At 41.1% G+C, this 26,355-nt stretch overlaps 1 protein-coding gene across 2 annotated transcripts in view; it reads left to right on the forward strand.

Annotated features, from left to right (window-relative positions):
* The first annotated feature begins 382 nt into the window (after window positions 1–382).
* Window positions 383–26,355, forward strand: part of NET1 (neuroepithelial cell transforming 1) — a 34,695-nt gene continuing 8,722 nt past the window's right edge. Inside the window, exons 1-3 of one of the 2 annotated variants that reach the window (XM_027559525.1) lie at window positions 383–601; window positions 11,904–11,970; window positions 14,535–14,594. In XM_027559525.1, the coding sequence (XP_027415326.1) occupies window positions 474–601; window positions 11,904–11,970; window positions 14,535–14,594 (255 nt within the window). In that variant the 5' untranslated portion in view covers window positions 383–473. Of the gene's footprint in view, window positions 602–11,903; window positions 11,971–14,534; window positions 14,595–23,265; window positions 23,479–26,355 lie in introns of those variants that run through there. The other variant, XM_027559526.1, reaches the window with a different exon arrangement.

Consider the following 26,355-nt stretch of genomic DNA (forward strand, 5'->3'; position numbering starts at 1 on the left):
GATAGTGAAGGACAGGGAAGCCTGGCGTGCTGCAGTCCATGGGGTCGCAAAGAGTAGGACAGGTCTGAGCGACTGAACTGAGCTGAAAATGCTTCCCAGTTTCCCTTGACTTGTGGTGAAAGTCCTAATGAACTGTACAGTAGTAATCGGGCCTTGGCGATTTAAGAACTAGACCCCAGGCCACCGGCTCATCAGCTGGGCGACCCTGAGGACCACGCTCCCCCTCACAGCTTCCGCAGTTTAGCGCCTGAAGAGAGGGGAGGGGCGGGACTCCACGATCCTAGCAACCGCGCCGCGTCCCCTGATTGGCTGGTTGCCGCGCGGCCGCCATTTTCAAACCCCGGAAGATGGCGGCGGCGGAGGTGGCGGCGCTGTCCTGACAGAAACCTGTCTTCGGGCCGTAGCGGCCGGGCGCCGTGCGGCTCCCAGCGGGCCTCCCGGGCACCCAGCCACCGCGCCGCCCCCTCCGCGCCATGGAGCCCGAGCTGGAGGCCCAGGAGCAGAGCCGGCCGCGGAGGCGAAGCCGCCGGGTCTCGGGGCTCAACGCCGGCGGCGCCGCGGAGCCAGCGGCCGACACCCCCAGGCCCGGCCCGGACGGCAGGTGAGCGCGGGGTGAACGGCGCCTGGGGACTCGGGGTGTCGGGCCCGAGGCTGGGGAGGGGGTGGCGGGCAGGGAAGGGGCCGGGGGCAGAGAAGAGCCGGGCTGCCTGCTCTCCTCTCCTTCCTCCTCTCTCCCCTCGTCCCCGTCTTCCGATCGCCTGACCCTCCTTTATTTTTACCTCCGGTTCCTCTCCTTCCTCCCTCTCGTCTCCTCCCCTCCCCGCTCAGGGGGTGGAGGTCCTCTCTGCACACCCAGCAGGTTTCCGGCTGGATTTGGGGGTGGCGGGGGCGGTTCCTAAATGCCTACGGAGAGCTGCTAGCTCAGGGGACTGGAATCGTTCCTGGAGCCGGAGAGTTTCTTTTGTTCAGTCGCTCGGTCGTGTCCGACTCCTTACGACCCCATGGACCGCAGCCCGCCAAGCTCCTCTTGTCCATGGATTCCCCAGACAAGAATCATCCATTCCCTTCTCCAGGGGATCTTCCCAGCCCAGGCATCAAGCCAGCATATCCTGCATTGACAGGCGGATTCTTGACCATTGTGCCACCAGGGAAGCCCCCGAGGACTTCTACCAGACACCAAACTTTTAGCCTAAAAGCAAGCATTAAAATAAAAAGTTTCGCCGACGCCAGAGTCCCTCCTTTCGAGCCTCTGACCAAGTCGGCGATCAGGGCGCAGCTCAGGGCCCCAGCCTCCCGGGTAAAGAGGACGCAGAGGCCCGTCTTAGACTTTTTAGCTGTTGACACATTTCATTCTGTCCGGTGCGTCTGCGAAGGGAGGACACCGGCCGAGGGTGTCAGAGGTGGTGTCTGCGAGGCAAGCGGTGAACAAGGGCTGGGGGCATTGCTTTCCCGTCAGGATGCTGCAGGCCCTGGGTTCCTGTGACCGGCCATTGGACCTTTCATCTCTGAGGTTGGGTCCTCATCCGTCATATGGGGTTGAAATAGTATCCACTTCCTCCAAGTTGTGCAATTCAGTGAGGTCATTGTGTGAGCCTACATGCAGGGAGTTAGAAACAAACTGTTATTTGCTGATTTTTATCAGTAATTCCACATCCGCTTCTCTTTTCAGAAGTCCCTGTGGTCCACTACTTATTCTTAAACTACAGTTCCTTACTGAAGTTACATTCCAGTCATGCTTGGATGTGCCAGTCGTTTTTTCAGAGAAAGGAAAACACCTTACTTTCATGGACAGAGCATTTGTAAATTCACTGTTAATAAGTCATTGTGCAGAGAACTAGACTTTTTCCTTAGATACTGATTTTTTATTTTGAAGATTAGGATAATCCTTGCCTGAAACCTTTTACTGATTACAATTTATATGAAAGAGGTAGTGAAAGAGCAGAAAGACGTCATCATCCCAGAGACTGAGAAATAGGAGAATCAGGACCATGTAGTGAAGGGAAGAAAAACAGTGATAAATTCATTCTGCGTTCATTCAATAAAGCTTTTGAGCATTTGCCTGGAAAGATCCCCAGAGAAGGGCATGGCAACCCACTCCAGTATTCCTGCCTGGAGAATCGCATGGACAGAGGAGCCTGGAGGGCTACAGTCTGTGGAGGTCACAGGGAGTCGGACACGACTGAGCAACTAACACTTTCACTTCCCTAGATCTTCATGGTGTTGTAGATATTGGAGATTTGGGTGAACAGATGAAGTGTCTGCTCTCATAAAGCTTACATTCTGATTAGGGATGAAAGAGGATAATGAAATACCAGGTGGTCATCCTGTGAGGAGGATTAAGGCATGGTAAGGGCAGGCAGAGATAAGGAGAGGGGCTGTGTTGCTATTTTTTAAAGATCAAAAAAGCCTCCTCCATGGTAATGATGCCATTTAAGCAGAGATCTGAAGGAATTAAGGAACTCCACCATGTGAAGATTTGGAGAGAAAGGCAGTAAGTGCAGGGCTTCATAGTAGAATCCTGTTTGGTGTGTTCAAGGACTGTAGAGAAGCCACGGTAACTGGAGTGGAGCAAAACAGCTGGAGAAAGGTGGACAGCGAGGTCACAGAGATGCCTGGGGTCAGATTGGGTAGTACATAGCCAACCACCAGAAAGACTTCAAATTTGAATCTGTGGTTGGGAGACAGTAGAAAATTCTGTGATGTGTATTTTAAAAGGATTGGTCTGCTATGTGGCTGGGAGAAAATCAGGTAGACTAATGAAGAGGTTATTGCAGTTTGAGACATCTGAGTGGTAAACATGGTGGAAAATACTCCTATTTGGGATGTATTTTTAAAGTAGCACCGACAGGATTTGCATATGGATTCAGTGTGGAGTTAAGAGAGACGGAGGAATGAAGAATGATTCCGAGGTTTTTAATCTGAGCACCAGAAGACCAGGTTTCCATGTTCCTGGAGAAAAGTTGGGTTTGGGATGCGTTATGAGGCTCCTATTAAGGAGTGCATCACAACAATTTTTCCCCCTCTTCTCTTTTTTTGCTTTTTTCTCTTAAAAAAAAAAAAAAACTTTTATTGAAGTTTAACAGTCAAATGAAAGAGTGCATGAACCATAAGTGTTTTGCCCAGTGAAATTTCACAAAGTAAACACATCTGTGTAACCAAATATAAATTGAGAGCTTATCAGCAAATAGACTTGAAATCTCAGCACTGGGAAGTCATCTATATAGTCTGACTAAAGGAGAGTTTGAGGCCCAAACCCCGAGACACTCCCCACATGTAAAGGTCCGGGAGATGAACAAGCTCAGAGGAGCCACAGCTGGTGAGGAACCAGGTGAGATCAGTGTCCAGGAGGCCAAGTGGCGAAAGGGTTTTGAGAAAAGAGATGGGAAAGTATGTCAAGTGTTACTGATAAGGAAGGAATGAACAGTTTAGTGAGATAAGGAATGAGTGATCGTTGAATCTGGTCATGAGAAGAGCATATTGACCTCTAGTAGTTTCCATAATATAGTTAAACTATTAAGAATGTTTGTAAAGGGTTGAGAAGAGAATGAGGTGTGGTTTTTTCCAGAAATGTGTGAGTGTCAGACACTATAAATATGGAGATGCAAAATACTGTCCTTACTCTGGGAGTGTTGCCGAGATCCCAGCCTCTGTTCTCTGGTGCTGGATAGAAACACAGAGACAAGAGTTTTGGGTGAAGTTGAAAAGAGTAGCTTTTATTGTTTTGCCAGGCAAAGGAGGCCACAGTAGGCTAGCGCCCTCAAGACTGTCCTCCTTTGGGAAAAATATGAAGGGATTTTAAAGTTCAGGAGGGGAAGGGAGTGCTGTAGATAAGGAATAGGGCAGTAGCAAGCTTGCATTCTTCTTTCCTTTTGGAAAATCTCTGCATAGTCTAAGTCAGTGTCAGGCTGTCGGGAGGAATACAGAAGTCCTTGAGGCTATCGCACTGACTTTCTAGAATAAAGAATGCTGACAAAAGAAGGGAGTGTTAGGAAGTGCTTCCTCAGAGAAGCGAACACCATATGCATTGTACACAGCTCTGATTAGAAGGTAATCATTTTCAAAATGTAATTAAGTAAGCAAGAGAAGCTTTTCTGAGAAAATGGCTTAGTGGACTTAAAAGAATAAGGCCTAGCATGTTGGAAGCAGCCTTAACCAATTTCTGCTCTTACAGAATAACTTACAGTGGTATAGGGAAGACACTTAATAATCATAATCGTGTATGATGACAGTTACTATCGTGTTAGGTATATGATGCCATAGATGCAAATAAAAGGAGAAATTCTGGTTGGAAAGGACAGGAATGATTCCCTGTTGTAACCCTTGAGTCTCGGAGGGCCAGTTTAGACAGTGGATGTGCATGGGTGATATCATGTAGGGGGAAGCATTTAAATGTTAAAAGGCCCTTTACACAAATGAGAGTGAAGAGTTTTAGGTATCATGACACTGACTGTATAGGGAGAAGACTGAGATGGGGATAGAGAGGAGGTAGTGATTAGTGATGATACTGAAGAAGTAAGAGCCACATCACTGAGGGAAGCCTTGTATGCCATGATAGTAAACCTGATGAAAACTAGCCCCCAAACAAGTGCTCATATACACAAAATTCCAAATTTGTGGACTCTTGCAGCCCAACTATGGAACCAAATTAAAAGTCGCAAGTGAATTCATCATCGGCGGGAAGTCAATTTGCAGTTACCTGGATGAGTGTTTGAATCTGGTGGCTGGCAGTGAGATTGGAGAACTTGAAACACTGGGTTACACTTTTAGGAAGTCTCACTGCAACCCGAGGGCAAGAAAGAATAATGGCGGCAACACCCGAAAGAATAATGGAGGCAACACCAGCTTGTGGGGTAGATTCTGAAGAAGGGGTGAACTTGATATGGGGCGGATGAGGGAATAAGCAAGTACAGAGAGAGGTTGAAGAGACAGGAAAGAAAAAAGGTGATAAAACAAGCAACCAGAAAGACAGAGAAGGATGGACTCCTAAGTGTAAAGATAGAGCATCTAGCCTGTCTGAGAGCTGTGGACAGTAGCCTTTGGGGTAAGTTTGGGGAATGTGGGATGTTATGAGCAGGAATTTGGGGGCTTTCCCACCAGGGTTCTGTTTTTTAGGTGAGGTTGTAAATTATGTCAGCTGAGAAAAGGGTGGTGACATAGGCTTCCCTGGTGGCTCTGTGGTAAAGAATCTGTCTGTAATTCAGGAGACACAGGAGACATGGGTTTGATCCCTGGGTCAGCAAGATCCCCTGGAGAAGGAAATGGCAACCCACTCCAGTATTCTTGCCTGGGAAATCCCATAGACAGAGGAGCCTGGCAGGCTACAAAACCACCACCATAGGCAGCGTTAGGAGAATGATGAAGTTGTCCTACTTCATTACTCTGTTCTTTTTTTGAAGGACAAAAAAAAAAGAAAATGAAAGTATCACCTTTTTATAAAACAGTGTTCACATACTATACAGTTTTACCCACTTGAAGTGTACAATTCACTGTTTTCCTCTGGATTCAGGACATGTGAATGTCCTCTAGATATGTGCAACCATCACCAGGCAATTTTTGAACATTTTCTTCACCTCAAAATGAAAGCCCATACCTCTCTCCCTAACGCCTCTCTCTTCTTTTACCCCAAACTCTAACCTGCTTCCTATCTCTATGAATTTCCCTGTTTTGGACATTTCACATGAATGAAATCGTATGTGGCCATTTTTTAGTGAGGCATCCTTTGCCCATTTTAAAAATTGGGTTATTTATATTTTTTATTACTAAGATATAAAAAATCTACTCTTGATAACAAGTCCCTGCATGGTTTGCAGATATGTTCCCCTATTCTGTGGGTTGTCTTTTTTGTTAACTGAAGTCCAGTTGATTTACAAATTGTGTTAGTTTCTGGTGTACAGCAGAGTGATCCAGCACGTGTGTGTTTGTACACATATTTGCATGCACACTGCTGTTTACAGGCCTGCCATTTAATCAGCCTGTCCACGTGGTTGGAGCTCATTTTCAGCCACATCTTTGCTAATTGTTAATCCTAGCCATCCAGATGAGAAACGGGTAGACTTGAGAATGAGCTCAGGAGTTGGAATGGCTAATACATGCAGAACCTGAGAGAGAGGGCCTACTGTACCAAGTTAAATAACGGATCATGACTCTGATCTGCCTCTGCTAAAGACTGATCCCGGGCATTGCTTCACACAGAGGTAAAAAAAAATCTTGAACATAATGTGAATGCTGACACCGTAGGACATAGCTGGGGCAAGATAATTAGGGAGAAAAAGTGAGTAAAGACAGCTGGAATCCATTGGGGGTCTAAGCTTGCTCTGTGGCAGTGGCTCTCGGCTGCTTTCTCCTCCTCCTTGTCTTGTCCCTCTCTGTTCTTGGTGGTAATAGGCCAGTTTCTTGTCCACAGGCAGCCCTGGGCCCCGCTACACGGCTCAGAACTCAGAAAGCAGCGTGCTTCTCTGGCCTAGTTTTCCTGACACTGAGTCTATTCTAGCCCCGGCTTTGATTCAGTTAATTACTCTCTCTGGGAATGGACATTCTTTTAGACTGAGATCCAAAGCTGAATAAAACATTAGTGTTTAAAGAGTTTAGGCTTTACAGTCAGACTCCTTGGGTTCAAATTCTGGCTCTTGAGGATTTAATCTCTTTAAACCTCACTTCATACTTTCTAGCTCATTAGTAGTATCTGTCTCATCAGGCTGTGATTAATCTTTTTTAAATCTCACTTTATAGTATCTGTCCCATAAGGTTGTGGAAACTATAAGAGGTAATTCATATAAAACATGAGAATAATACCTAGATATTAACAAATGCTCCATAAATCTTAGGTATCATTGTTTTCATTTTCTGCAGGAAACACTAAGAGCTATAACTTACCCTCTATCAAGGAGTATTTAGCAATTATCTCTGTTATCAGTTTTGTAGAGGTGGATCTCTGACTAGATGGTAGATCTTTGACTTTTGTTTTTCTAGTGAAATTGATGGATTTGTAGAGGGGACATCCAGAGTTAAATGTATATTCTTAAAGCAAGTTCTGTTAATTTTGAGCTAAGGGTTCCTGTTGCCTTTAAGGGAATTTAACTTCCTGGATGGACTGTTTTTCAAAACATTTAAAAAACCAAATTAAACAGAAATTGAGCCAGTCCTCGATAACCCGGGATTGTCATCATTATTACTATTTATATTAATAGTTGCTGAAAATAAAAGGATGCCCCCACTAGCTCCTAAGGCTGTTTCCTCCCACATCAAAATGACTGTACTGTTTAACAGTTTTATTGAGACATAATTTGCATATCATAACATTCGCCTGTTGTAAGTGTGCAATTCAGGAATTATTAGTAAGTGGAAGGCGATGGCACCCCACTCCAGTACTCTCACTTGGAGAATCCCATGGACGGAGGAGCCTGGTAGGCTGCAGTCCATGGGGTCTCTAAGAGTTGGACATGACTGAGCGACTTTACTTTCACTTTTCACTTTCATGCATTGGAGAAGGAAATGGCAACCCACTCCAGTGTTCTTGCCTGGAGAATCCCAGGGATGGCGGAACCTGGTGGGCTGCCGTCTATGGGGTCGCACAGAGTCGGACACGACTGATGCGACTTAGCAGCAGCAGCAGCAGTATAGACACAGTCCACCATTAGAATTTTCATCATCCCAAATACTCCCTCAAGTTTGTTTGCAGTCAGTCCTCCTCCTACCCCCAGGCCTAGGCAGCCACTAGTCTGTTTTCCATGTCTGTAAATTTCTGTTTCTGGATATCCATCTAAATAGAACCACACAATATAATCTTTCACATTTGCGTGTTTGTAGTTCGTCTATATTAATTACCTGCCATGATAGAGGAGGGCAATGACATAAGTCATAATCTCATATAATTTTTCATATTTTTCATATAATTTGGCTTGAGAATGAAATAACAGGTGATTTTTTGTGGAACATCAACTGTACCATTTTATTTATGTTTTGTTTAGACTAAATCTAGTTGAGTGTAAAAATAATTTACATAGTTTGAGAATACATCAAATGACACAAAAAGAAGTATGTAAAGACCAAGGAGTGATCAGTGGGGCTAATAGGAAACACAGTTTAATATATCAAGCTAGTTCCTTCGGGTATTCATTTATTTTATGCCTTAAAAGTTAGTAATTAATTGGATATATGAAAAAAGATTGGACAAAAATTCTTAAAAAGATGAACTGTCACTTCTTATTTCAGCCTTTGAGCTGCTTTTTAAACGGACTGTACTGCATATCTTTTAAAGGCCACTTTTAATGTTTTATGAAATAAAAAATTTTCCCACAAGGATTTAAAATAGCTGCTACATTTTGAGTGTGACCTCTATGAAAAAATGACTATATATCTTTCCAAGTTTTTTGAAAGCTGGCACTGACTCACATACTTTCAGGGCACAGTTTGTTTTTTGGGTTCCTATTTTCCATTAGTTCTCAAAATAAATAGGTACTTGCTTTTGAAATAGGAAAAAATAGCATTACTATAAAGCTGATTACAGCTGGTGCTGGAAACAATCTTGCCATCCAGTTGGAAATATTTTTCCAGTTTTCAGTGTGTTTAAAATTCCTAACAGCTAATTCTTTCCAGCTTTTAAACATCAAATTCATTCTGAGGTCAGAATGGACAATTCTAGGGAATAAAGAAATGAATATCTTTGGTTTTGTGTTCTCCTTGTCTTATATCTGAAAGGAAGTGCTCAGTGACTATTTTAAGTGCCACTATGATTACTATTTTGTAATGAATATTTGTATAACTTTAAAAATAATCTTCTGAGAAATTATAATTTTTGCTTCTCAACCCAGTCTCCACTGGTGGCTCTTTGTGTAGTATATGATACCTAGAACAGTGTTTTTAAAAAGTAATCATAACATGAAGGTTCCATTTGCCCTGTAATCCTTTGGCATTTGATTATAGCACTATATCTCTGTATACTCTTATCTATGTATTCTTTAGTCATATGAATTATAATTTACTGCTGATATCTTACTGTTTTACCAGAAATCATGCAATCTTCATTGTTACTTGACTTTTCTATAGTGGCAAGGAATGACCAGTTCCTTAGTTTATTTTGCTCCACTAGAGAGGCCCTCAAAACAATTTTTGAGCTACAAATAGTTATTTAGGGAGCATTTGCTTTAAATATCTTCAGATCTTTCGTATCTGTTTCTAATTATTATTAATGGCATCCTATTTCACTGTGTCAGGACCCTTCCCAGGAACTGAACAGGCCTTGAGAGGAAGGGAGAATTCTCCAACCGGACCTTGAGCCCTTTCTAGTCACCTCCCCACTCTGCCGTTGCTGCTGTCCCTCCGCCCCTCGCCATCTGTTGTCAGCAGTATCAGAACTGCCTCTTAACCAGCCTCCTGACCAGTGCTGCCTTCTTCCAACTCAGCCTTCTTGTTCCTTAGAACTCAATTGCCGACAGCTGCCATACGTATTCAAGATCAAGTTCATATTTTTAAGGGCTGTACATGAGGCCTTTTATCATGATCAAGCCCTGTTTTATTTCTTTTGATGCTCAAACATAAAGAGCTACTTGCAGTTTCCTGTATATAATTCATTTCACCCCCCGCTTCACTTGTGCCTTTCCATTTCCCCACAGAGCCTGCCTGGCTCTCATATGCTTTGCTGATTGAGATTTCTCTTTGCTCCAGTTTTACGGTTCAGAGAAGGCAATGGCAACCCACTCCAGTACTCTTGCCTGGAGGATCCCAGGGACGGGGGAGCCTGGTGGGCTGCTGTCTGTGGGGTCACAGAGTCAGACACGACTGAAGCGACTTAGCAGCAGCAGTATTAATTCTTCTGCAAAGCCATTTTGCTGTCCTCTTTCTCCTTGCAGCCATTTTCACTTGTGCTCCTTGTCAAAAATAAACAAACTTCTGCTTTATATTTAGTTTAGAAAACTACAAAAAGCCTGTGTTTGATTTAAGCTTGTAAATGTTTGTAGAAATAACCACCGTCTGTGGTGTTTCTGTAACTTACAGTGACTGAGAATGAAGGTGAGAGACAGAGTACACAAGTGGACAGTGGCCTGACAGTGCAAGAGCTAAGCAATAACTTCTGTAATAATTGGTCCCAAATGGCCAAGACTTGATCAGCAACAGTCAGCTTCCCCAGTTTTTGTCTTTGGTTCAAAATTAAGAATCTCCCTCCAACGCAGGACACCTGGGTTCGATCCCTGAGTCAGGAATATCCCCTGGAAAAGGGAATGGTAAGCCACTCCAGTTATTCTTGCCTGGGAAATCCCATGGACAGAGGATCCTGGCGGGCTATAGTCCATGGGGCCGCAAAGAGTCAGACATGACTGAGCGACTAACACTTCACTTCCAACTTAAAACCAACTCAAGCAAATCCTATCTGCACCCAGTAAATCACACAGGAGCCCCAGTCCCACTTAGCTTGCCTGCACCTTCCCCCTGCTGACAGCCTCCAGTCAGAACACACCTGAAGCCTTCCCTTGTTCCTCATTCCCCAGCCTGCCTTTCAGTCTCCCTAAACACCAGTGATGGTGGCCAGCTCCCTTGCTGTAGCAAGCTCTGAAATAATAACCTTTGCTTTTCTCATAAGTATAGTTTATAAGGGCTTCCCAGGTGGCTCAGTGGTAAAGAGCAGGAGATTCAGGTTCAATCCCTGTGTCAGGAAGATCCCCCGGAGGAGGAAATAGCAGCAACCCACTCCAGTATTCTTACCTGAAAAATCCCATGGATAGAAGAGCCTGGCAGGCTACAGTCCACAGGGTCATAAAGAGTCGGTCAGACACAACTTGAGTGACTGAACATGTGTACATAGTTTATAAACATTTCTGCACTACCTATGTTTTGTGATTTTCTACATGTTTGACAAACCTAGACAGCACATTAAAAAGCAGAGACATTACTTTGCCGACAAAGGTCCGTATAGTCAAAGCTATAGTTTTTCCTATAGTCATGTATAGATGTGAGAGTTGGACCATAAAGAAGGCTGAATGCCAAAGAATTGATGCTTTTAAACTGTGGTGTTGGAGAAGACTCTTGAGAGTCCCTTGGACTGCAAGGAGAACAAACCAGTAATCCTAAAGGAAATCAATCCTGAATATTCATGGAAGGACTGAAGCTGAAGCTCCAATACTTTGGCCACCTGATGTGAAGAGGTGACTCATAAATAAGAAAAGACCCTGATGCTGGGAAAGATTGAAGGCAGGATTGGTCAGTCACTAAGTTGTGCCCAACTCATGGACTGAGCCTACCAGGCTCCTCTGTCCAGGGAAGCCCGTGTCACTTAGTAGTAAAGAACAAAATCCTCGTCACATTTTAACCTTACTTGAGAACTTTGTCTCAGATATAGTTATTCAAAGCTTTTTATTTGGTTTATTTAAGTTAAAACACTAAAAAAAAACAATCAGTACATGGAAGAGATTTACACATAAAATACAAAATAAATTCATTTAACTTTTGTTTATTATGTTGAGTTTTTTACTATTATTTTTAAAATATTAAACATGAATGCTGAATTTTATCAAGAATTTGTTGCATCATTTACTGTTTTCTTAACCTATTAGTGAAATATATAAAATATATTTGATATCATTGAGCCATGTATACGCTTCTAAAATAAACTCTGCTTGTTTTGGTGAATTAGTTTAATCTGTCTACTAGTTTTATAAAGGCTTTTTCACTTTTGTAATGTCTCTGAAAATTTCCAGAAGTGACTAGAACCTATACCCTGATTTTTTGGATTTTGGTTTTTGTGGGTTGTTTTGTTTTGTTTTTAAATACCCTCCCTCTTCTTGCTACAATTGAATGATTAATTAGGCTACTTTGAAGAGTTTTGAAACTATGAAAAAGATGGCTTTTTACCTGTTAGTGCTTAATTTTACTGAAGTTACTCTCAATGTATTTGAATTTTCTGTTAACAGATACTCCCTTCGGAGAGGTAGCTCCTTCACATTTTTAACACCTGGCCCCCATTGGGATTTCACTTTGGTGAGTAGACACCTGGGTTTTTATTTCAAGACATTAGATAGAAATAATTCCTGACTGTCCTTCAATCTAGTTGTCTGTGCATCTCTGAAAGTCTTAAGGCACAGAGTTTCTATCACTGTCTTTGCCAGCATAATTTAACTCTTCTCTGCTAACAGACTGACATTTTTATTTCAGTTAAATGTAAAATATATTTTGAAAAGTATTGGATCTATTCATCTTTATTCAATTCATTCTCTTATTTCTACCAGTGTTAAAATTAATATATTATGAAACATGAATATATTAATATTTTTATGTACATACTCTGACAGGTTTCTCCTTTGTTGAAAAATATAAAAATGATTGTAGGTAATACATATAACAAATGAATTATTTCTGTTATAAACAATCTTAGTATAGAGGGACTGCTTCATTATTTTTAGGAGACTTCCAAAGGCATCCAACCTTATGGAAACTAACACCAGAAAATTGGAGTTTTTTAATAATTAAAAACTAATTTAAATAATTAAAACCTCATTGCTTCATAATACCCATATAAATAAAATATGTACAAAGAGAGCATGATTCTTATGCTTTTCTTATTTGGGGGAAATAGCAAAAATGGTTCTGCTTCTAGTATGCCAAACTTTACCTGTGTGCATGTATTATGATGGTCCAATAATACATGCTTCATTTGTATTCTATTCTCTTGTATTTAATTTGATATTTTAGTGTATCAAAACACAATACTCAGGGTGAGGTTAATGAGAGTGGACATAAATGTGTATTTCAGATAGCCAGAATAATTTCACAGTTGGGGACTGACTTCTAAATTGGATCTGATTAGATTATCATTGTCTTTAACTCACATTGGAAAATGTGAGTGATGATGAGCTTGTCATCTGTATATTAAATTTTAGTAGCTCACTTTAAGGAGTAAGAAATACATAGAAATGAAGTTCTAATATTTTACTCCTGTACTCCAGGAAAGATATCTTGCATTTTCTCTGAGATAGGTGCATCTCACTTGTGAAAACACTTCTATAGAGGTCTCCATGACAAAAGAAATATCTCATGGTTCATGTATTAACACTTTTGGCATATGATTAAGAAAACTTAAGAGGGAGATTTATTACTTTTTAAATACATAGTTGAAAGGAAAAGATCAAAAATTAAGCATCTAACTCAAGGGGTGAGAAGAACAATAAAGTGAACTGAAGAAAAGAGGAGGAGAAGTAAGAGTGGAAAAGTAAAGTCAACACCCAATCATAGTAAAAGTCTTGGCAAACCAAGGTGAGAATATAGACTATAACATCGTACTTAGCCTGAGACCTACCACAAGCAACATACATGATGATAAAGTGCTAGCCATGTTCCCTTCCATGTATTTCCCTGACTTCTACCTGGACTTTATCTTTCCTTTTCTCAGTTGTCCCCATCCTGCGCAGTGTAGATTCTATTCTCCCAGTTCCTCTTCTGTGGGGTGGCCAGGTCCTGGCTGCTCAGTGTTGAGAGTTCACAGGAGCTGGGCTGTGTCATATTTAATCAGAAAATTATTTTGAGATACAGAAGAAATGTTACTTAAGGATTCTTTTTCAGTATTGACTTTGTTGCTGTTCAGTCGCTAAGTCATGTCTGACTCTGTAACCCTATGGACTCCCTATTCCTTATAATTTCCCAAAGTTAGCCCAAGTTCATGTCCATTGAGTCGGTGATACCATCCAACCCTCTCATCCTCTGCCTCCCTCTTCTTTTGCTTTCAATCTTTCCCAGCAATATTGACTAAGAACTAGAAGTTAAAGCTATATACACAGTTGGGTCACTGCTGGCACTTGTAGGGCTGAAGGAAGGTGGTAATGATTACTGGAAGGTTCTCTAGGTACGTGCATGTTCCTCCAGCTGAAAAGTCCTGCTTTGGGCAACACACCTTAATTACTTGGACCAGGAAAAAAGGATATTTCTTTCCTAGTGAAATCACCCCCTCATAGAATAAATAAAATGTGTTCCTTTTTAAAAATACTTCTGCCTGTATATATAAAATATATTTTACTTTTTCTCTAACAAGTATAGGCTTGACTTGCATAAGAGTTCTATTCTGGAAAACTTTAGATAAGTTTTTTAGTAGAGTGGAATCACTTCACACCAGATAATTCAATCTGAGGGAACTTTTTAGAAAGTATATAGTATGTGCTAGTGATAAATTATCAGAGAAGGCAATAGCAACCCACTCCAGTACTCTTGTCTGGAAAATCCCATGGGCGGAAGAACCTGGTAGGCTGCAGTCCATGGGGTCGCGAAGAGTCAGATACGACTGAGCAACTTCACTTTCACGCATTGGAGAAGGAAATGGCAACCCACTCCAGTGTGCTTGCCTGGGGAATCCCAGGGATGGGGCAGCCTGGTGGGCTGCCGTCTATGTGGTCACACAGAGTCAGACACGACTGAAGCGACTTAGCAGCAGCAGCAGTGATAAATTATGAGTATCCCTCATAAAAATAACTTTCTGATGAATATAGCCTAAGGCTTCACTTTTTAAAAGTGATTTTCCTTCTATATAAGAATGAAATCTTTTCCTTTTTTTATAGAAAAGAAAACGAAGAGAGAAAGATGATGATGTTGTAAGCCTTAGCAGCCTTGATCTGAAGGTAAGCCTTATGCTCTAGCAAAGAAAAGCTTTTAAGAATATGCAGATAGCACTTTATTTCTGTGCTATAAAAATAGCAAATGCTGAGTTTTTTTCCATTTTGCATTTTCTGAGTGCAGAACTGAGTGGTATTGGCTCTTACAGATACCCTCCTTTTTCTGTTCTACTTCTCTGTGAAGAATGAGCAGAAAATGTCACTCAAAACAGTAGTGACCACAAGCTCCTGTACCTGAGGAGACCAGGCCTGTCATCTGTGCAGAGGAATGCAGGTAGCTGATGGATGGAAGAGCACGTGTCCCTCCTCTGAGAGGCAGCTTCTCCTGTGCCTTATCCCCAGATCTGGGGTTTTGTATGAAATCCAAATTTTGTATGAAATCCAAATTTTAAGTGTTGGATCAGATTTTTTCTAACAACTGTGCAAGCCAAATAACTTATCTGCAAGCCAGATGTGGCCCAGGGGTTTCCAGTGTGTGATGTATGATCAACCAGAGCTCAGTGCACACTTAGAAACAATTATGTCTCCTATTCTGTAAAATTGTACTTTGAAGTCCAAAACTATTGTTTTGGAATTACTTATTTCACTCTTGTCACTTGGAAGTTTTACAGAACCACCTTGGTTTTAACGAACTTTGTTTTAAAAGATTGTTATGAAAAATTATACATTTTTAAGTGAGGTTTTTTAAAATATGTTTGCCATCATGTTTAATGATGGGAGCTGCTACTTTTTAAAGACAGATATTTTCTAAAAATCAGATTTTTATAGATCTGCCCCTCAACATTTTAGCAAACCTGGTTAATTTGCTTGATTATCAAAGATTAATTGTCATTGCCTAGATTCATTTTTCATTGACATTGCAGAATAGTTCTATTGTGCCTTTATCAGCTCTTTATTAACTGGAACACTTCTGTAAAGAGAAAATTCCTCTCATCAACCTCGGCTACTCAGAGTACTCTTTTATAATAAAGGCTGGACAAGTGCTTGATTCCTTTCCTTTATCAGTTTTCAAAAATAATGAGTTTTAGTCATTAAAATCCTCTAAAAGTAACTAGTGATTTTTGTTTTTAATAGTACTATGAACTCATGGATGTGAACATGTTTGTTGTGTTTTGATCCATTTTAGCTGTTACTCTTACTGGGCTCACATTGTCCCATCTTTGGCTTCTGGATGGCTCCTATGTCCTTTTCCTCCAGCTCTAGTAAGATATAATTGACGTACAACATTGGGTAAATTTAATGTATACAGCAGGTTGATTCCCCATTCCTTTTGATAGCCTCACCTCACAGCCAGAGACTAAATGGCCTCCTTTTCTTCCCAGACGACAAGGTATTCCAAGCCTTTGCGGGTCATATGGTCTTTGCCTCGTGTTATTTTGTCCCCAGTCTGGTGAGAGGGAAATTCAGCTTTCTTCTAAACCTGAGTCATTTTAGCAGTTTTTATTGACATTGAATTTATGGGAATTATTTGAATTACTATAATTTTGAGGGTAGATATTATATTATGAACTAATATTCACCAACTAGCCAAAGACAGGCTTCTGTTGCCCTTCAGAATTTATTAATAGTACATTTTAGGGCAGTAGTTGTATATTTGTACATACTGTTGTTAACTTCCTTTAAACTGAGGAATTATATTCAAGAAGGAAATCCTTATAAAATTTTGGTTGCATTAAATACATGCCCAGCTACAAAGAGAATAATGCAGCAATATGCAGTCTCCATTTGTTCCAAAGCCAAGGATTTGTGTACAACTATAGTAATGAAAGAATGAATTTGAAATAATTATTTATTGAACATCATCTTTGTATACCCAAAATTCACTGAGGTCTGATCTAAATTCTTTTATTCTTTTATTTAAAAAAAAATACCACAGACATTTAGAGTACCCACAATATTTCAAATACTATACTGAACTTTAGAGAGAAGACAGGAAACAAGAACCTCTGACAGAATCATACCTGCATAGATTACAGTAGACTGCAGAAGTACCAGTTGGTATTGCTGCTGCTGCTGCTAAGTCACTTCAGTCGTGTCCGACTCTGTGCGACCCCATAGACGGCAGCCCACCAGGCTCCCCCATCCCTGGGATTCTCCAGGCAAGAACACTGGAGTGGGTTGCCATTTCCCTCTCCAATGCATGAAAGTGAAAAGCGAAAGTGAAGTCGCTCAGTCGTGTCCGACTCTTAGCGACCCCATGGACTGCAGCCCACTAGGCTCCTCCATCCATGGGATTTTCCAGGCAAGAGTACTGGAGTGGGGTTCCATTGCCTTCTCCAATATATAGGGCTACCTCATGCTTTTGTGTAGTATTTCATAGTATTAAAGTACCAATTGCCTGTCATAGTCATTAAAGAATAAAATATATAATTTAGTATTAGGTATAATCTAAAATTGTAGAGTATATCATTATACTCTGCAGATTGGTATACAGTTTGAGTATACCAGTAGTCAAAATGTAACCCTTCAATGCACTATTAACTTTTAAGAAAATGAGATCCCCAAATCTGAACCTCCAGAGAAAGAACCACCACCTCCTTGCAGGAGGCTTAACAGAGGTACAGTAGAGATCACCGCTCTTGCTTACTCCAAATTTGATAGCTGTCTCTGCGTTTTCTCTCGGTATGCAATATTGCTTCAGTCTCTTACCTTGGCCCAGGGGTAGGGGGTTACATTTCAGGGGCTCCCACTTTGCCCTTCCCTCTGTAATGACTTCTGAGAACATGAAGGTTACCATCTTCTTTTTCAGTCTCTTAAAGTAATTAACAGAAGCCAGCCAACTCTGTAGTCCTTACAGTTTGTTGCCCCCATGTCACCCCTGCTACAATACCATTGCTTCACCGCTCCATCTGTACCAGTCCATACCTGTGGTCCTTGTCACCACTTCATCCGTGAGTGACCGGTTTCAGACTCCCATCCCGAGTGTCTGGTCTCTAGGGCCAGTCTCCGTGTCAGTGTCTCAGCCCATGGTCCCTCCAGAAATCCAAGCCTGAGGCATGAAGTAGTGGACAAGGTAGTCGGGTTCCAGGTGTGGTGCCAAGGAACATGGAGGCAGCTACTGCAAGTGTCTAATTATGGGACCTTCTGAAGAGCCACATAAAATACACCACACAGTTGTCTTCTCAGGGTACTCACCGGGGAGCTTTTACCCACCAGCTTCTGTGCTCCATTAGTCAGTGGGTGTCCCAAGGGATGTTAATCCCTCACACTTCCAGGCAACCACTTGTAAATGCCTGTCTCCGCCTCTGAGAAGCCCAGGGTGAGAACTCGACGCAGCTGGGGCCAGGGCAGCTGGGGCCAGGGGCTATCTGAGGCCGAGCCATTGCTGCAGCAGCAGCTGGAGTGAGATATGGGTTGAAAACACAGGACTGGCTCAGAGCAGTGCAGTTGGTCTTTGGGTTTGGGCCTTAGCTGATTCTCAGGGGGGAAATTTGGGAAATCCCACTCAACATCATGATATTAATACATAAGCACAGGCCATCTTAAATGATGCAAGAAATGTTATCCTGTACACTTGAGATAAAAAGTCATCACCAACAGCAGCAGTATCTGATTCTGTTTGATGCTTGGGTTATCATTGCAAAGAGAACTGTGGTTTTGATAATACCAAGCTTCTTAGCCTGTCAGCTATTCTGGTTATAGTCTTTCTCATAGTATTAACTGATCTGAGTTGATCTTTTCCCAAAATAAATTCTTAGTAAAACTTGGACATACTACTCAAATTTTACTCCAAATGTTTTACAATTTCAGATCCACATATAGTTTCATTGCTGACTTCTTTCATACGCATCTCGCCCAAATGTGAATGCCTTTTTTGGTGTTGTTTTTAACTCATTACTAGATATTGTGGAGCACTCGTTCCTCAGAAGTACCACTTTGTTAATATTTCAATCAGTGTTTCCTTTTTTAGTAAGATTTGAAATTCTATTTTTAACTCAAGTATTTTTAGTGAAGTACAGTAGTTTTTGTAATCTTGAACTCGTTTTAAAGTGGAACATAGATTTTTATATTTATAAAAAGTTCTTAAAATATATCTTGTGAACTTTGCAATCTCTTTATATACTTGTACAATTTTAAAATGTTTAATTTAGCAATATAAAACATGAGCGCTATACAAGGGCTAAAGATAAAAATTTTATTGTCCTCAGTATAAGATCCTTACAAAGTTGAAGAAAAGCAGGTTGGCGGTTGCATTTCACATTATCCCTTGTAGAGGGCAGCAGAGAGCTTAGATTTTGTTTTCTTCTTTACCTTTAAGAAGGGTTTCCTAGCCTAATTTCCAATTGCTTGTTATTGTTCTAGACAAAAGTAAGAACAAATAGTATCTAGACCCAAAAAAAAGTAATGATTATTCTTCAGCTCTAATTTATTTCTAAATTCCAGAATTCTTATTTCACATTAAAAGGAGAAAAAAGGTAAATTGGCTAATAGTCCTTTGTCTATAGAGAAGGAAAACATCTTTCTCTTCACATTATTCAAATTTTAGGAAAGTAAGCATTGAAGGCACCATGCGAACAGATGAACATAGGCTATCATTACACTTGGTTTTTGGAAAACAGTAATTTTACCAAAAACTTTTTTTTTTTTTTTTTAAATAAAGCTGCATTACTATTTTTAGATAATGCAATTTTGTTTTTATGTTTATAAATTCTAGATTTTATACACAGACAAGACACTTAACCAATTTGTGTTCCAATTATGCCAGTTGTTGAAAGTCAAATTGCTGTTAATAACATCATTAAAGTAAACTTGATTGAAATAGGATTTTTTCCTAAAACTTAAGCAGCTGGAACTGCTTAATAATAATTTCATTATTATCTTTTTATTTACCTGCCTATAATACAAATAATCTTTCTACTATGGTTTGCTTCCCTGTAAACTGTTGGCAGTTATTTAGCAAAACTAGCCTGGGACTAAGAGATTGGGTTTTAAACTCAGCTCTGCTCCTAACTCACAGAATGACAACCAGCCATGCCTGAGCACTGAGCTGAAGGTGCTACACAGACTGTCTCATGGGGAAGGGACACTGCAGCAGCAGTTGAGCAGACCAGATTCGAACCTGTCTACCACTGATGACCCCTGAAACTTGGGACAGGTTTCTCAAACCTTCTGAAGCCTGATTTCCTCCATCTGTAAGATGAAGGTAATAATACATACTTCATAAAGTCTGGTGAACAAGATAATATACATAAAGCTCCCAGCACAGAATAAGGACTCACATTTCCCTTTTCTTTTCCCCACTGTCCATTTTCCTCTTAAGTTTTCTTAGGAGGGTGAGTTAGCAGTCAAAAGGGACCTTTTTCAGCCATTGGATTTTAATAGAGCATTGTTAGAGTCAAGAGTCCCTCAGACTCATCACTCAGAGTGCTCACTGAACTGAATCCCAGGGTCACTGTTGCTTTTATAGATAATCTCTACAGTTGTCTAAATTAGATATAGACTACAAACCTGAACATCCAAACTGAATCTAAGATTTTAGGTTTGATGAGCTGAGATTTTTTTCCACTGGGACTATCACTATACCTCCTTGGCTTTTGTGGCTATTTCTGCCTTTATCCGTTACATCCTTACTGAAGGAGAGAAATGAGAGATAGTCGTTTCCCCCCAATTACCTTGGCCTTACCTCTATCAGAACTAAACAGAAAAACAGAGCCTTGAGAAAGACGTCAGGTAAGAGGCCGTGAAAATACGCTAGCAGCTTTTTTCCTCAATCCCTCTCTGCATAAGTCCTTTATTCCCTATGAAACTAAGTAGCCACAAGGTATTAGCCTTCCTTGCAACTATTTTTTAATGGATGAAACTAATTGAACCAGATTACTGGACCCTATGAGCTCCGAGGGCTTAAGCAGATCAGTGTTCTCACCTGTAAAATAAGGGGACAAGATTCCAGGATCTCTAAGGTGCTTCCACTTTCATGCTGTGTAGCAGAGAACTGTCTACTACAAGCAGCCTCTCTCAAGGCCCCGTGCGTCACACATGTTGCCCAGGTGTGACTTGGTAATAAAGATTAGTTGATGAAATATAGCCAGTTGCCATTACTCTTTCCACGTCTCAAAGCCGACAGATTATTAACACCATCCTAAATGCAAAACACATTGGTGTTTATGGAAGGACAGCATTCTTCCTCCCTGCAAGAAGTAACACTGTTCTGCAAATCTTAGTAAATTGTTTTTTATAGATTATTTGTCATTATAGTCTATGCCCACTGTTGTTCTGCTTGATTCAGTCTTCAACTTTTGTGGTTTCTCTTCTGTCTTTATTCTGCTGAGCTAGCACACTTGAGGTCTTCATTAGACCTATAATCAGCAAATCCATGAATCTTTTCTTACTCTTCATAACCTTTTTGCCATAATTAACACCTTTTCTTCCCTTGGCATCCTGTTTCCTTCCTTTTGACCGTTCCTTTTGCAAAATTCTTTTTCCCTTGGCATTTCTCCAAAGTTATATCCTTGGGCCTCTTTTCTTTTTGTCCAGCTTTTCTCCCCCCGGCATCTCATTCACTCCCAGAGCTTCAACTCTGATCCCTGTGTCTCTGACTGCCCAGTCTAAATCCACTCTCTGACCTCTTCATGAGTCTTTGTCCAACATTTCCAACTACTAACTCAGTAGTTTTATTTGCATGTTTTTCCACCACCTCAGACTCAGTATATCTAAAATGAAACTCAGAATGTCCTTTCAAAGCTGATTCTTCTTTATTTGCATTAATAGTTAACCTCCTAACTTTACAGTCGTCGGAATCTCTAACTTCTTGCACATGTTGTCTCGCATCTGTCCTTTGCTTTTCCCACTGGCCTACCTTAGGCAAAGTTCTTGATACCTGGCTATGATTTTTGTGTTAGGTTTCCAGCCATGTTTTAAACCATCATAAACCCCACCTTATAACACACCTCTTATCTCTCTCACCTGCTCAATAAAACCATGTGCTCATCTGTGCCTATGACCTCATGCTGTGAGTTTGTTCCCTGTGCTCCTTTGGGAAGGCCTTGTACTGTTCCCTTGCTCAGACCTATGAAAAACACAACATGACCTTCCAGGCCCTGAAACAATGTCTTACAGCCCCGCCCCCAATGTCTTTCCCATCCTCCTCTCAGCTGGGAAGACTCTGGAAGTGGTCTCTTCTCCTGAATGCCTCACTAGCCGTACAACTTATTTGGGGACTTGTAAGAAGCTGTCTTGCATCACTTATCTCTTTGTGTGGCCTTGCTTTACACAATGATCTGTTAGCACTTCAGAAGTGGATGTGGAACCTATTGTTTTCTATCACTTGCATCATCTAGAATAGTGCCTTTACAGAGGTGCCTCAGATTTCTCTGATCCTAATCAACTGAAGGCAGGAGGAGCAGGGGATGACAGAGGATTAGATGGTTGGATGGCATCACCAACTCAATGGACATGAGTTTGAGCAAGCTCCAGGAGGAGTTGGTCATGGACAGGGAAGCCTGGTGTGCTGCAGTCCCTGGCGTCACAAAGAGTTGGACATGATTGAGCTACTGAACTGAACTAAATAAGTCCTAAGAATTGTTTTCATAAATTACCAGCATCCTGTCATTCACAGTGCATGTGTGCTTAGTTGCTCAGTCATGTCCAACTCCTGTGACCCCATGGACCATAGCCCTCGAGGCTCTTCTGTCCATGGGATTCTCCAGGCAAGAATACTGGCGTGGGTTGCAGTGCCCTTCTTCAGGGGATCTTCCCGACCCAGGGATCAAACCCATGTCTTTTGAGTCTCCTGCATTGGCAGGCTCATGCTGCTGCTGCTGCTAAGTCGCTCAGTCATGTCCGACTCTGTGCGACTCCATAGACGGCAGCCCACCAGGCTCCCCCGTCCCTGGGATTCTCCAGGCAAGAACACTGGAGTGGGTTGCCATTTCCTTCTCCAGTGCATGAAAGTGAAAAGTGAAAGTGAAGTCGCTTAGTCGTGTCCAACTCTTAGCGACCCCATGGACTGCAGCCCACCAGGCTCCTCGGTCCATGGGATTTTCCAGGCAAGAGTACTGGAGTAGGGTGCCATTGCCTTCTCCTGGCAGGCTTAATTACCATATAATTAAGAGAAAATTCTACTTTTCAAAATGGAATACAGTACTTATTGTCTAAGAAGAAAACCTGCTCGGTTGTAGGCCTGCCAAACCAACAGAAGTAGGGTTGCTTCACAGAGGTAAGGTTTGGACTAGTAATTGAACTTATGTAAAATAAAAGCAAGGTCCCTGGACAATTACTCTTGTCTTCAGTATCTACATTATTTAACTCTGAATTACGATTTTCTTAAAGTTGTCCGGGAGTTGGTGATGGACAGGGAGACCTGGCATCCTGCAGTTTATGGGGTCGCAAAGAGTCTGAGGGACTGAACTGAAGTGAACTGAACGTTGTCAAGTAGTCCATAATTTATTTTTTAGGCAACAGGGTTTTATAGAAAAAGTATCCGTGTCTGCAGCTAAGTACGAAAAAGGTAACCTGGATAAGCAGTTCCTTTGTCTCTGGGAATGCTTTTTAAATCAGGAAGAGCCTTACGTTAACCCAGTTTCCTTTTGCCCTCTGGCCTCACTGTAGAAATTTCCAAAACCCCTGATAGTTTTCTCTGGCAGGGAAAGCGGAGAGGCCTAGGTGCGCCCGGCTGTCAGTTAAGGCGGTCACGTGTCCCCGGGGCCCCGCCCCCAGAGCCTGGAGGCTGCGAGCCAGGCGGGCGCCCGCAGAAGCTGCGGCCGCGCCGAGACTAGCTGATGGCTGCGCTGGCCGGCTGAGCACCCAGCCGGGAGGAGCCCGGGAATTCGGGCTGGGGACGCGGGGTCATTTGGGAAGCATGGTGGCACACGATGAGGTCGGAGGTCTCTTGCCCATTAAAAGGACCATACGAGTCCTCGACGTGAACAACCAGTCCTTCCGAGAGCAGGAGGTAAGAGTGGACGAGAACAGCCCAGGGAAGGTTTCTAACGCCACGAAACTTACCCTCTTGAACAGCGTATTAACAGAATGACGTTAAACTGAACTTTTGCTCTTACTGAGCATTAAAGTGGCCTTGAAAAAAAAATAAATTGGCCTTGATTCACATGCAAGTTTGAAATGTGTTTATGCATAGCGTTACTTAAGTGTACACAAACTTTCATACAAAAGAAAAAGATTTTAAATGTATATACTTAAGTTTGGTTGAATTGGTCACATTTCTGATGTTTAATACAGTTTTTTGTTTGGTTAGGTTTTGTTTTGGGGGGTTTTTTTGTCTTGCATTTATTTCTGTTATCTAGTCAGTCTTGGGAATTGGGTTGTGGAGTAAGCAGAAAGTAGGAATCCCTTACTTAGAAGTTAATGCTAGTGAACAAAATGCCAGCGTTCATTTTTAATTTTCTTTCCACATCTGATAAGTTCGTTGTGTGTGGCTTTGTCCTTCAGAAAGAAAAATATGTTAAATTATTTAAGCCAGTGAACCATTATTTAGGTACTTCTGCCGTCCTTGCCTTAATTACCTCAAGTTATCGTACTTTTTTAAGGTCTTTGTGAACATTTATCAAAATAAGTGACTTTTATGCCTCTTATTTAATTTTAATAGTTAATGTTCTGTGCTCATTCTATATATATAGCACACGGCAATTAGATATACTTTATGGTATATACTTCATCATTGCTGAGAGAATAGAAATATCATTCCTGTATTCAGTTAACTGTATGCCGCTGCTTTGAGGTGATGGTTTTGTGGCCATGTACGTGTATCAGAACTTATGTAATTATACATTTTAAATATGCGCAATGTATTGTGTGTCTCAGCAAAGCTGTGTCTCTCACAGACACCTTTGGTAGTTAAAATAGCTGCCATCTTTAAAAGACATGATTTGCCTTTGGTTTTCGTTTTTCTGTTTGGTTTTGGCTTATGTGTTTCAGTTTTTGTGAAAGTGGTCATCATGTAAATACTAAAGCGGAACTAGTCTTGTTTGGTATCAGACACTGACCGTGTTTACAGCATACCATTATTCCAGAGATTAAAAACACCAAGGATGTCATCAGGCTTTTAACAGCACAGCCTTAAATAAATAACTGTATTTGACTATTTAGTACTAAGAGGAAAGGGAAGAAATCCTGTGTGATCATAACTCATTTTTATCTTTTTATAAATAACTTTTTCTTTTCATTCTTGTTAAAGCTTTTGCCAGATAGAAGAGAAAATTATTTATCCAGTAACCCGAATGAGTAAACCCAGACACATACTTGGTTTTTTGTGTCTTGATTTGGTTGACTCTAGAAAAGACGACCCCCCCAAAAAAATATCCTCTATGTGACATCCTGAGGAGAAAAAAAACCTTTTTACAAAAAACAGGGTTCACCTTAGAACTTTTCCATGTTGTTGCTTTTATGCACAAGGTACATCCCAGTAAAAGACTTTAAATTGTTTTTAAGAATTTTGTTTGTAGCTATCCAGAAAATATTTTAAGGCATAAAATCTGAGTACACCTGGGTTAGTGAAATAAATTGATTAAATACTAGGTCTCAAGTCAGATTCCCTATAACAATACATGTGATTGCCTGGAGAACCTAGATAGTCTGGTTAAAAGCTAACCTAAATAAACAACATAAGTTTATATTAGAGGGTGTTGGGTTTTTTCCCTCTAAGTGAACTTTAGCCCTAGTGAAAGGTTGCCGACAGTAGAAAGTTCCTTGAACATGTGCAACTTGCTTGTGTTCTTTATTGTTCCCCTGGGTTTTCAGATCCTCTTTGAAGGAGGGTGTACAATCTCACTATCTGTATGCATTCTTTAAGCTTCTTATATTTACCATAATGTTGCTAACAACACTCCAAAACAAAAATAACATGACAGTAAAACCAGGAAGAAAGCCTTATTTGGGTACTGGTAAGACAGGTAGACTCCTACCCTCTGTTCCTTCACCTGCAGAGGGACAGACATGGGTGGATTCCACAGCACTCCCCACAAGAAACCAGAGTAGGTTAGATGGCACATCTCAACCTCTAAAGAAACACTGCTCTTGGTTGTAGCTCACACAGACCAAATTCTAACCCATAACAGACAACTTGTTGTCCCTACCTTATAGGTGACCTGGTCTATAACACTTTTCCCCAACAGTTGTCTCTCATTTTTTTCAAATGTGTTTATCCTGAGATTAGTGAGCCATATTCTGTATTAAATCTTTGCCTTTCAATCATATTTTTTGAATTAGTTATTCATTAAAATTCTCTGTAGTTTTATAATAAATATATATGCTAAAAGTTTGTGTTGTATCTTACAAGCATTCTTCACATGTGAACGTTTAGTGAGGCATGAAAATTACTTTCAGATCCCAAAAGCCAGTGTGGAAAGTATGAAAATGTCCTCTCACCCCAGGCCCTCCTCTGTGTACTGATTCAGCACTACTTTGGTACAGACTCAAGAGTATCTTGCTCTGTGACAGAGCTAGCCGGACGCTCCTCCCAGACGTTTTAGATTAGATACACTCCTGAGACTGGCATCTCCTTTGTGAAGCAGTGAGATTATGGGTGGGCTTCTCAAGGGCTGGGAACATATTAATACCACACATATACTGCCTGGCATAATACCCCACCACCCTCAGAGAGAGAATCCACATTTCAGTTTTAGTTTCAGAAAGATGCTTTAGATATCTTTACATTTAATTATCTAAATTAAATTCAGTAGATTTCATTTTAAATATCACAGTTTTACATTACCAGGAAATTAGTAGTTGTACTGACTGATCCAAAGATAAGAATTTTTTATTTTATGTATTAAAATAGATATCAGAAATTCCTTTCCTTCCAGTTAAACTTAAC

Source organism: Bos indicus x Bos taurus, chromosome 13 (genome assembly GCF_003369695.1).
Source record: "Bos indicus x Bos taurus breed Angus x Brahman F1 hybrid chromosome 13, Bos_hybrid_MaternalHap_v2.0, whole genome shotgun sequence".
Lineage (NCBI taxonomy): Eukaryota > Metazoa > Chordata > Mammalia > Artiodactyla > Bovidae > Bos > Bos indicus x Bos taurus.